The 12365-nt window shown below is 44.5% G+C and overlaps 1 protein-coding gene across 1 annotated transcript; it reads left to right on the forward strand.

Annotated features, from left to right (window-relative positions):
• Positions 1 to 474: 474 nt before the first annotated feature.
• LOC123130686 (transcription factor MYB30) lies at positions 475 to 1327 on the forward strand. The gene has a single exon (XM_044550508.1). The coding sequence runs from the start codon at positions 554 to 556 to the stop codon at positions 1304 to 1306; it is 753 nt and encodes a 250-aa protein (XP_044406443.1). The 5' UTR covers positions 475 to 553; the 3' UTR covers positions 1307 to 1327.
• Positions 1328 to 12365: the final 11038 nt, after the last annotated feature.

Below are 12365 nucleotides of genomic sequence, written 5' to 3' on the forward strand. Positions count from 1 at the left end.
CTAACTGCCTAAGAAAGAAAGCTAAGCTGTTAAATGATGCTGTCTATCCAAGAACTAAACTACAGTAGTATGCTGCTCTCTAGTGGCTAGAGGATGATTTTATTCACCAATAACCGGAAACAATTGCGAAAACTTACTGTAGATAACCATGGAACCAAAAGTACATCACCATCCTACTTTTTCAAACCGACAAAGCAGGGCACACACGCATGCCTGGCACTACAAACTTTTGTACTTAGAGAGAGAAGCCGGGCAATAAAAAGCAAGCAAGCAACGTACTACATGGACTCCATCATCCAACAATAGAAAAAGAACACCACCACTTGGACATAACGCCACAATTCTCCCTCGTTTTGTCAGCCAATGGCCGCAACTGCTCCGAACCTGCTCCAATTGACCACGTTTTCTCCATCGCCGCGCGCCGAGTACAAATAGCGCAACCCTTCCGCAATCTACACAGCGTCAACACACTGAACAATCCATCAGTCACACACTCGACCGAGAAAGAGAACGGGAGAGGTGCAGAGGAGTGAGCAAAGCAACTAAGCAAGCAATGGTGAGTGCTCCTTGCTGCGAGAAGATGGGGCTCAAGAGGGGCCCGTGGACGGCGGAGGAGGACATGACCCTTGTGGCTCACATCGAGCAGCACGGGCACAGTAACTGGCGGGTGCTGCCGAAGCAGGCCGGCCTGCTGCGCTGCGGCAAGAGCTGCCGCCTCCGGTGGATCAACTACCTGCGCCCCGACATCAAGCGCGGCAACTTCACCAGCGAGGAGGAAGAAGCCATCATCCAACTCCATGCCATGCTCGGCAACAGATGGTCCACCATTGCCGCCAGGCTGCCTGGCAGGACGGACAACGAGATCAAGAACGTCTGGCACACACAGCTCAAGAAGCGACTCCAGTCGTCGTCCAAGTCGTCCGGCCAGGCAGCGCCTAAGCGCAAAGCCAATAAACCTGCTGTGGCTGCGAGCACGCTCGAGGATCCGACCTCCGACCCGGTGTCGGCGGAGCAGTCCCTCGCGATGTCGCCGGAGCAGTCCCTCTCGACGTCATCTGCCACCGACTACTCGATGGCCTCGTCGTTGGAGAACACGGGCAGCTCTTCCTCGGAGGAGTTCCAGATTGACGACAGCTTCTGGTCGGAGACACTTGCGATGTCGGTGAACAGCTCCGGTTCCGGGATGGAAACCAGCGACACCTTCGGTGCAGACAGTGCATCGCCGTCGTCGAGCAACAATGAGATGGACTTCTGGGTCACGCTGTTCATGCAGGCTGGTGACATGCATAGTTTGTCACAAATTTAATGAGAAAATTGGGTTATTTTACGTAACATTTTTCTTTTGAAGAAAAGGGGTTTCCCCCGCCCAATTTTTATTGGAAACGAGGCAAGCAAACAATAAAACAACTGTTCCCAGCGCTCAAGCCTAGCCAAAAAAGTAGCTGGGCCAGATTACGGCAACAAAAGGTAAACAAACCTATGAACAGGGAAGTGACCAATCAAGCAAAACAACATAACACCTACATGTCAGACATAATAGCACTAGACGACGACTCTTGTCAAAGGTTATGTTACATAACGGATGTAACTAATAACTATGTTGATATTTCTAGGTAATATGTGTGAGGAAACAGGCGTGTGTGTGGTGTTGGTGCCGGTCATCAAGCCGAGGCAACATTTGGTTACTCATGATGAATTTGCTTACTCATGAAGAAAATGTCTATTTGTTTTCATTTTGTCAAATTTTTGGCACTCAATAAGTCACTTTTTTAGCGAAGGCCACGCCAAAATTATCGATTTTGCATCTTTCTTTTGAGAATATACGAATTAATTCAACTATATCTTATAGGCATGCATCGAGTTGAATGTATAAATCTGTATCACGGGCATCAAACAATTTCACGGAAGGTTTGAGGGAGTTCTTTGAGTTCGCCATGCAAGATTGGTGCAAATGGGTGGCAAAACAATATGGTGTATGTGTGTTAGTTGCCAAAATATGATTATGTACACACTAGATTATGCATGTTGCATCGACACTTGTTGTCATATGGCTTCATGTCTAGTTATACAAAATGGACAAGTCATGGTCTAGTGGATGATGGGTCATCAGATGAATAACAAGGCATGGAGAGCCGGAAGAAGAAGGGATGGAACACCAAGAGGATGGACATGCTGAAGATGACGAACAAATTGATCGTGATGTAGAGGTCAGGCATGATGAAGAGTATGGAAAACATGAAGAGGCCAAAGCGGACACAACAATCACGAGGGGCTTGTTGGACGAAATGGCCCAGGACCCTCTTATTATGTGCAAGAGTTGATTCTCAAAGTGACTACTAATGAGAGAGGCGCTTGTAGAGAGGCTGTCAAACTGACGACAGTTGAGAAACACTCAAAAACTCCATTGCATATGGGTGCAAGCCAAAACACAACCGCTTTAGTGTCATGTTGTTTCTTTATGGACATTAAGGCAAAAACTAACATATTATGTGAGCTTGAGATGTACTTTCCACCCTCATTCTTTGACTGGTACATCTACCGATCTAATTTGTCGGGGACATCACCGATCTAGGGCTGGTGTTCCTGCAGAACATGTTTCCGTACGAAATGTTAAATGGGATCCTCAAATGATACATCCATAACAGGTCCCATCTATATGAGAGCATCATCTAGGGCATTCTGATCGCAAAGGTTAATCTAGTTTTGCAATGACTAAATGAAAGTCGCTATACCTATAGGTCTGCCTCGTTGAAAGGCTCGATGGCGTAGGTCACAAGACCAGAAAGATGGATTTGCACGTGCACTTAGACCAACCCAACCGAGTGGACGACTTCATCAGAGCACACACATTAGTGTTACACCTATGAGTTACATATGTTAAATTTGATTTCATTTGCATGTATTAAATTAAACAAAAAACATGTTGTGCTCATAATGGCATTACATAAGGTTAAATAAACCAAATCGTGTGCAATGTTTCAGTACAATCCAAACGTTTTGCTAAAATGGTGTATGTGCGATGGACGAATTAATGCACACATTTCTACATGAAAAAAAATCACACCAATTCAGGTGTGATGAGTATGATTTCCGCTAACAATTATTGTGCTCAAAATTGTCAGTGATAGGTGCATTCTCGCACACGTTTTGAACTTAATAAATTGTGATCGATCGTCTTCATAATAGCACACAGTTTATGTTATTGCAATCGTGTGTGATGATTTTTTCGTTGCAGACGTTTTCTCAGTGGACAACGAGGGAACCCCACCCCCCCCCTCCCCAAGAAAAAAAATCCCCAACCCGCTTGAGCACACGGTTCCAGGAATTATGTGCGATTACGGATCCAAACCATGTTCGAAGCCCCATTTTGTACTGGTGACTTTTGCTCCATTCTGAGGGACAAATGAAGGGACGGAAAGACTTCCAAGGTCAAAGATACCATTCAAAGAATGTTGTACTTTTCAGCCTGGTAAAATCTTATGGAGGCTAATGTATTGTAAAAAGTCAGATATATGCAATAACATGTTGAATCAATCCTTCATTCTGACTTGAATTCTAATGCCGAATCAAAAAAATCTTGAAAAAAATCACCAAATCAACTGGCAGAAACAGAATGATACAAGCATTTGCTTAGATAGATTCTCATGGATTCTCATGCTTGTAATTTTTCATATTTAACACATATCAGCTTTTTTTTTCAAAGGAGCCAAAGCTCTGTATTAATCAAACATAGCCATTACAAGAAAATACCACCAAATAAAAATACTATCCAATACTTGGAGAGTTCTCTATCCTCTCCATTCCAAACAAGCGGATAACACACGCCGTCCGATATTGTCCACTCTCGAGTTTTGCATTGCCGTTAGAGCAAGAAAGCAATATCCACGGAGGCAGCTAGGAAACCACCGACCAGTCAGGAAGTTTCGATGACCTTGATCCCAAAGGATTCACGGCCTGTAGAAGAAGATGACATTGGGTATACTCACATGCTAATAGATCCCAAAGGATTCATGGCATGTAGAAGAAGATGAAATTGGGTATACTCACATGCTAATAGCAAAGATAGCGGCGCCTAGTGCCAGTATGCTGCTATTTGTTCCAGGTAGCAATAAAAAATAGCGTGCTGTCATGATGTGGCTGCAATAGCAACTGTCAAACCGCAATAGCCGGAGATATCGCACTGCTACTTGTTCCAAATTTGATTTTTTAATTCTAGTTTCCTATGAAATTATATAAGTGCTTGATTACTTATTGTCAATGTGCTTACATACTTATATAAATGATGTTCAATTATAGATATATGTTTATATACTTGTATAAACGATGATGTTACAAATTCAAGCGCACAATTGCTCAAAGTAAATGATATTTTTCTTGCTAATGGTACATGGATGTACAAATAATCTCAACATATGAGTGTTTCTGCAAATCCTCTATGTGGATATAGAGCCCGCTATCCGCTACGCCCACCCCCAATGTGCTATCTGCTGTCGTCTGTTTAAAACATTTATATCATGACTAGACGTCTACCTTAGTCAACGAAATAAGCAACTTTGTTATGGCTAAAGCACCACCATTCAATGGAACGAGCACATCGGTGCTCGACTGGGACCGGCGACGTCGCACCTACGAACCATCCCACGAACCCTATGAAGATGCAAGTGAGATTTGATCTAGATTAGATTGATCCCCAACATAACGCAACAGAGAGGAGAGTTGGTGAGCATGTTGATGCAAATTCCCGCAACTAGGTTATACCTCCTAGCCGCGAGAATTTTTCTCTTAAACTGATTCGTAGATCGAGCAAAAAACATATAGTTCCTCTATATGTACGAAACCACTGATCTGACAGAACTTCCCTGTCTAGAACAAGAGTAGCGTCAAAAAACTAGAGGGAGATGTGGAGTAGCCTAACGGCGTATGAACTTTTCGCGCGCGAGAGAGATGGGAAGCCTCCTAACAAAAGAGAGATGTCCTTGGAGGGTTTCCCCTCTCATATATATATATATATAGGGGTGCGGGAGGTGGGGCTGCCTTGGAGGAGAAGGTCCGTCTCACCAAGGGTGGGCGCCATGCCAAACCCTAGACCTATAGGCCCATGTGGCTACCCCCCCCCCCCCCCCACACACACACACTTTGGCCTAACCTAGTGATCAGACCATGGCGCCCTATGTAATTATTCTGGAAGGTTATGGAATACTCTATAACCCTCCATGAACTTCCGATGATATTCCAATCTCCGAGGATTTTCCTGGTTTTCCAAAACTTCTCCGAATTTTTTCGATATACTTATGGTTTTCTCTTAAAAACCTTTTCAAACTTTTTTGGTGAATTTCTCTCACACTCCAATTACTCCTAATTCTTAATAGATCGGTAACCCTTAAGCATGTGACACCAAAGGTTCGGTAATGCGTAGACATGACCCGGAAGTCCTTCCGTCAATGATCAATAGCAGAACCATGGACATCCATATTGACCCGTACACCCATAGAAGTAATATTGAGTAACCTATTGTTCCCATGTTCTATTACCTTTGCTTCGTGGCACTTGACAAAACCCGAGATGAGATTTATTGGTATCCCCGTGAACTAACTTTTGATTATTATACCAAGTTCTCCTTGCTACCAATTTTGTACTTTTTTGGTTTCCGTGTTCCGGCATCCCTGTGATCATGCCATGCTATGTATGGCCAGACGATGATGGATATTGTAATACCGAGAGGGCCCTAAGAATATCTCTTCATCATTGCATAAGCAAAATTCAGTCTTGAACTATCAAGTCCCTTGTCATACTTTTGGATGCACCTATAAGTTCTTGTTATGATCACCCTATTATGGGTAATGTTTGACAAACCCCAAAGCACGACATACGATATGATGGTACTTGATACTCTCGTGATCTAACGATTATGCATACATTAACATCTTTGTGATTATACCAATATCCAGTGACAATATAATCAAGTTGTATATCAATCGATTAGATCTATTCAACACAGTTGTTCTCCAACAATGTGATCTCATTGTTGTTGGTGTACTTGTTATTTTAACTATGCCCATGATCAGAAAAAGAGGTCCATCGTGCTACACTTGAGCTAGTCTATTTGTTGTTATTATCCCACTCATGCAACTGAGTTTTCCTCTGAATCTCTTTTATATTGCAAACTCGAGAAACATTGAAATTATGCACAAAAAATAAATATTAATTACAAACAAGGAAATAAATAATAATATTTATTATTGCATCTATGCATATTTCCTTCACATCATGGTCGACCACACGCCACACTACTAGCTGCAAACGCAAGCCATCCACCAGATATCAAAACCAAGAACATCATGCTTGAATTAGAGTACAACTCCCCGCTTGGGGACTTGAGGACGCAAAGAAGGATGTGTAGACTGCGAGAAAGCTATATTTGTTGCCGTTGCTGCCACCCTGCGTTTGATGTTGTTATTTTCCTCGTTGGTGAACTGCAAAATCATGCTAAACGAGGCGAGAAGGAACGTCGCACCAACATGTACCTTCCTCTAGAAAGTTACAAGGCGTAGTGGCACGACCAAGTCCAATGTCTTAGCTTTGGAATAGTGTTCAAGGAGGTGTCCATAAGACACCAGGGGATCGACCTTGCGTACCCCAAGTCCTGATGACCATATACTAGTAGGAAACAGGGTATTAGTCCCGGTTCTAGAGGGCCTTTAGTCCTGGTTGGCTTACGAACCATGACCAAAGGAAGTCCACGTGGCCGCTGTGGGGCGCCCAGGCAGGAGGACCTTTAGTCCGAGTTTGTAACACCAACCGGGACTAAAAGGCAGCCACGTGTCAGCAGCTCGCAGGCGCTAGGTTTTTGTTCTTTTAAAAGGGGAGTTAGGGGTTTTGGAGGGTTAATTTAGGGGTTTAATATTGTGTTAGCTAGCTAATAGAGAGAAGTGGCCTCTCTTTTTCCGTGCTTGGTCGACGCTAGCTACTATACATATAGAGAGAACTCGACGATAGCTAGTAAGCAAATGAAGGCACCATTAATGAAACAACATCGTGATCATGTACATATATAGAGAGAAGAGTGGCCTCTCTTTCTCCGTGTTTGGTCAAACAACAAATTTTGTATATCTATCCAATGCTACTACATATATACAATATAGCATCCCTGGCATCATCAAGCGCCAAACTCCCATTGAACTTCCGTATGGTATTCTCCCTTCTCATTTATGTTGTGGTCAAGAAAGAATCCCGTCAATTCCTCTTGAATTCCTTATATGCGATCATGTGGTAGGAGTTCATCCCGCATCTGCCAGATCTAATTTAAAGAAGGGGGTCAATACATATGTATGAATGAAACTCAACACAGTTGATGGTAATAAAATAAAATTGTGAATATTATTGTTTACGTACTTGAAATTGTTTGTCAGAGTAGCCCCGCTCAAAGGTCGAGTAGCGAATGAACTCGCCAACATAGTATCCACATAAATTATTCCCGCTTTCTTTCCACAAGAACTTTACGAGAATAGAGTTCAACCAAATTGATAATCAAGCATGATAATGATATTAATGGAACAAGAATCAATGAGAGATGCGCGGAACTAGCTAGTACTACTTACTCTGGGGTGTGTAAATCGCAGCTCCTTCTGCAGACCCGAAACCATTCCAGTGTACTCTTTCCAAACCCTACCAGGTAAAGAAAATGATTACTAGATATGAGAAAATGAACGAAAGTTGCCGATATGGTGCGATAATGATTGAACTTACTTCTGGAGCATTAAAGTTATGTCCGCATACTCATGGGGATCTTTACGTCTCGAGTCTAAGACAGTTACTACTCCCCGGTCAAGATTAATCTCTAGCAGAATAAAGTGGAACATGTGCACGCATAACTCATCAATTACATTACTATAACCTTGAGTAAGTGAAACCGAATATGCACAAGACAGTAACACTCACTTCAAGTTGTAAGTAATGAGTATTTTTCCCTTTGTTTTGATGTCGAAGGAACGATTCTAGCAAGTTTTCCTCAGTAGCATTGACTCTGTTTTGAACCAACCATTCATTTACGGTATTTGGGCTAATGAACCCAAGGTCATAGATTTTTCCCTTTTTGCATTCGACGATCTCCAATCTGCATAATATAGTGAGCATAATTATATATACATGCAATGAACAAGCTGACTATAGAGACTTAATTACAGAAGTAATACTTACAGACAGTAGCAAGTCATGAGTTGTTTGTCGAGGGCCTCTTGATTGAATAACTGAAATAACTCCACAAATTCAATAGGCATCAGGTCGAGTCCAATAAAGTCGTGCTCATCTTTAATTCTCACCATCAAACTATCCTTCCCAGACTTCCTGCGGGTATCCATGTACCATTCATGCAATCTTCGCATCATCGTTGTTAGGGGACGATGATTAGGTTTGATGAGAGTCTTCCCGTGATCTTATCTGAAGATATCTACTACCTCTAACATTTCAAACTCTACATCATCGCTCAGGTAATCACCAAGATTGGTATCGGGCAGTAGCCCCGGATGATTAGGGACGATATCGCTAGACAACTTGAGCGAGGGGCACGATTGCTTCGCCTGTTCGCCAAGCTGGGGAATTGTTTTCCCACTTCTTCATTTTGCTAATCTTGCATCACTGGAAGTACTTCCCGACCACCGCGCTTCACCATATGTCTTTGCAATACAACGGTCACAGTTGGATTTCGGCGGAGTCGGTGGTGGTCGCGTAAGGGCATCCAGAGTGCGCTTCACTTTCACCAGATCTACCCTTTCCTTCGGAGGTGGAGGTTTCCATTCAAAATGGGCCTCCACTTCGGCTTCCACGGTTTCATCGGTTTCCTCACCAGTCCTCTCATATGGTAACTTTGGAAGACTTTTTAGGCTTGGACCAAATCTCTATACCTTTCCGCCTCTTGTACTGCTAGCCGCCGGAGTGGCGGCGTCTCTCTTCCACCGTTGCTGAGGCGACGGAGTCTGCTGACATGCCGGAGGACGTGGAGTGCCCTCACGCGCCAGATGAGGCGGAGGTGGAGGCGGAGTGCCCTGACTTATTGGAGGAGGAGGAGGGGGAGTGATACCTCACCAACGTATCTATGATTTATGAAGTATTCATGCCATGTTTACAATAGTTTTATATGATTTTGGTATAATTTGGTTAGAACTAACCCGGACTGACGCTATTTTCAGCAGATCTACCGTGGTGTTGTTTTTGTGCAGAAATAGAAGTTCTTGGAATGCAATGAAAATCAACGGAGAACTTTTCTGAAAAATATAAAAAAATACTGGAACAAAAATCTACCGGAGGGGAGTCCGATGGCCCCCACGAGGGTGGGCCCGCGCCCACCCCCTGGGCGCGCCCCTGTGCCTCGTGGACTTTCCGTGGGGCCCCCTGACCTGTTCTCGACGCCAACCTCTCCTATAAATACCCAAACCTCCAGAAAATAACCTAGACCGGAAGTTCCGCCGCCACAAGCCTCTGTAGCCATGAGATATCAATCTAGGCCCTCTCTGGCACCCTCCCGAAGGGGGCCATCATCACCGGAGGCCATGGAGGAGGATCCCGGAGGGGCCATCATCGCCATGAAGGCCAAGATCCAGAGGGAGAACCTCTCCCTATCTAGGAGGGAGGCCATGGAGGAGGAAGCACAAGGGGGAGAACCTCTCCTCCTCTCTCTCGGTGGCACCGGAGTGCCATCGGGAGGGGAATCATCGTCGCGGTGGTCGTCTTCATCAACATCACCATCCTCATCTCTTTTACGTTTTCCACTCTCCCTCACCCCACCGTAATCCCTACTTGAACATGGTGCTTTATGCCACATATTATGATCCAATGATGTGTTGCCATCCTATGATGTTTTGAGTAGATATCCTTTGTCTTTGGGTTGATTGATGATCTAGATTGGTATGAGTTGTATGTTTCATTTTGGTGTTGTCCTATTGTGCCCTCCATGTCACGCAAGCGTGAGGGATTCCCGCTGTAGGGTGTTGCAATACGTTCATGATTCGCTTATAGTGGGTTGCTTGAGTGACAGAAGCATAAACCCGAGTAAGGGGGTTGTTGCGTATGGGATAAAGGGGACTTGATGCTTTAATGCTATGGTTGGGTTTTACCTTAATGATCTTTAGTAGTTGCAGATGCTTGCTAGAGTTCCAATCATAAGTCCATATGATCCAAGAAGAGAAAGTATGTTAGCTTATGCCTCTCCCTCATATGAAATTGCAATGACGACCACCGGTCTTGTTAACAATTGCCTAAGACAATTCCGCACACCTATCCATCATTATTCCACACTCGCTATTTATAATATTTAGTAATATATTCTAACTTTATGGTAATAGCACCTACTTTTATATTTTATCTCTCCGATACCATGCAAAGTTATCCTCTTCATACCCACAACGTAGTTTTATTTCTTGTTTCTAGTTGGAAGCAAACGTTCGGTGTACGTAGAGTCGTATCAGTGGCAGATAGGGCTTGAGAGAATATTGATCTTACCTTTAGCTCCTTGTGGGTTCGACACTCCATACTTATCACTTCCACCTTTGGGAATTGCTACGATGATTCCCTGCACTTGGGGATTATCAAGGAGGAGGAGGAGGAGGAGGAGGAGGAGGAGGCGGAGTGCACTGACGCGGTGGAAGAGGAGGAGGAGGCGTCCAGTTTGCAAGCTTGATCTACTCCTTTCTCTATAGACATGTACTCCATAAAGCATTTTCCAGATGATTCTCCCCTTCACCTGTCGGGTAATCAAGCTCCAGCTCCTCAAATCCCTCCATTATTTCATCCACCGTCACAATAGCATAGCCATGTGGAATCAGACGGCAATGAAAAGTTCCCTCAGCTTGAGAAGCTACAACAGAGTCGACCGCCGCCTTCAAGGTCAGGTTCTGGCATTTCATCATTAGCTTGCAATGTTCAGCCTCCGTGGTACTATCCACGGGGTAGCGAGGAGTCGTGAAATCAGGCTGAAGGAGCTCCGTGGAAGCCACGCTGCTTCTCCGTTGAGATGGTGGGATAGCTTCTGGGGCGGCGTCGAAGCAAGGATCTTCATGCCGCTGAGATGGTTTGCCGGTAACTCACTGGCTCTCAAGTTCCTCTAATTTTGCTAATCTTACACTGAGCTTCTGCATTTAGCTTGCTTCCAGTTTCCTCTTTCTCTCTCAGCTTCTATAGTCACCGCTGTCGAGAAACCCATGCACCCATGGAACAGGGCCTAGTGTGCCTCGTGTTCGTCCAGGGTGTTCAGGGTTCCCGAGGGCCTCTATCAGCTTGTCCTTCTCTCTTTCGAGAATGAACGTCCCTTCCTGCACTGCCATGATATATTTCCGAAGCTTCCGAATGGGTATTGCAAGTTGCTCGTCTGTCCAAACACACTCCCCTATTTCTGGGTCCAAAGTTCCCCCAACCCCGAAGAACCAAGTCCTTGAACGATCTGGCTAGTGCAATGTCGTTGGTTGGACCCCTTTAGCAAGCAGGTCTTGCTCAGCTTTGTCCCACAACAACCGGGCTTTGTAGTAGCCACCCGACCCCGTGTGATGGTGATACTTCTTCTTTGCAACATTTTTCTTGTTTGTCAGTGACCTTTTCGTACCCTTCGCCGATTTCTTGTAGGCCACAAATGCGGGCCAGTGATCTCTTATCTTCTCATATCGACCGATGAATTTTGGAGACACATCTTTGTTGACAAACTTTGTGTTCAACTCTTTCTTCCAGTTCCTAAATAGTTCTGCCATCTTCTTAAGAGCAAACGCCTTGACCTTTCGCTCTATAACTGGGTTATTCAGATCCTCCACTTGCGCTAGGCTGAATTTTTCATCAGCGAGGTACAAAGATCATCTTTTTGTCTGTCCTGGACATAATAAACTTCAGCGTCCTTATTCTTATTCCATTGTTGGACGCTGATCAGGACGCTTTCCCTAACAACAACTCCGCACTGATGTACAAATGCGTCCTTGGTCCGCATGGGAGCAATCGGTTGGCCATCTTTCGCGACATCCTTGCACAAACTTTTCTTCGGGCCTCGTCTCCTTACAGAAGTTTGGCTCAATCCGGAGGGCTAAAAGAAGAAAGAAGCGTTAATATATACCTCGCCGGACTTTGCAACAGTACCCTCCTCCCTTCGGTCACCGGAGTCGTCATCATGATCTCCTTCCTCCGCCATTCGATCACCAGAACCGTCATGATCTCATTCCCCCTCCATTGTTGGATCACCGGGGCCGTCATCCTCTCCTTCCTGACCATCGGTGTCGTTGAGAAATGACAAGGGATCACCTCCGGCGAGGATTATATCCCCCAACAACTATTCTTATTCTAAGTCTATTTCCATAGTTTCTTCAAATATTACAACATGAGAGATGGATTAGTGG

This window comes from Triticum aestivum, chromosome 6A (assembly GCF_018294505.1).
Source record: "Triticum aestivum cultivar Chinese Spring chromosome 6A, IWGSC CS RefSeq v2.1, whole genome shotgun sequence".
Classification (NCBI taxonomy): domain Eukaryota; kingdom Viridiplantae; phylum Streptophyta; class Magnoliopsida; order Poales; family Poaceae; genus Triticum; species Triticum aestivum.

Excerpts from the sequence above, each read along its gene's own strand:
- LOC123130686 (XM_044550508.1), top strand. The coding sequence starts at position 554 with ATGGTGAGTGCTCCTTGCTGCGAGAAGATGGGGCTCAAGAGGGGCCCG.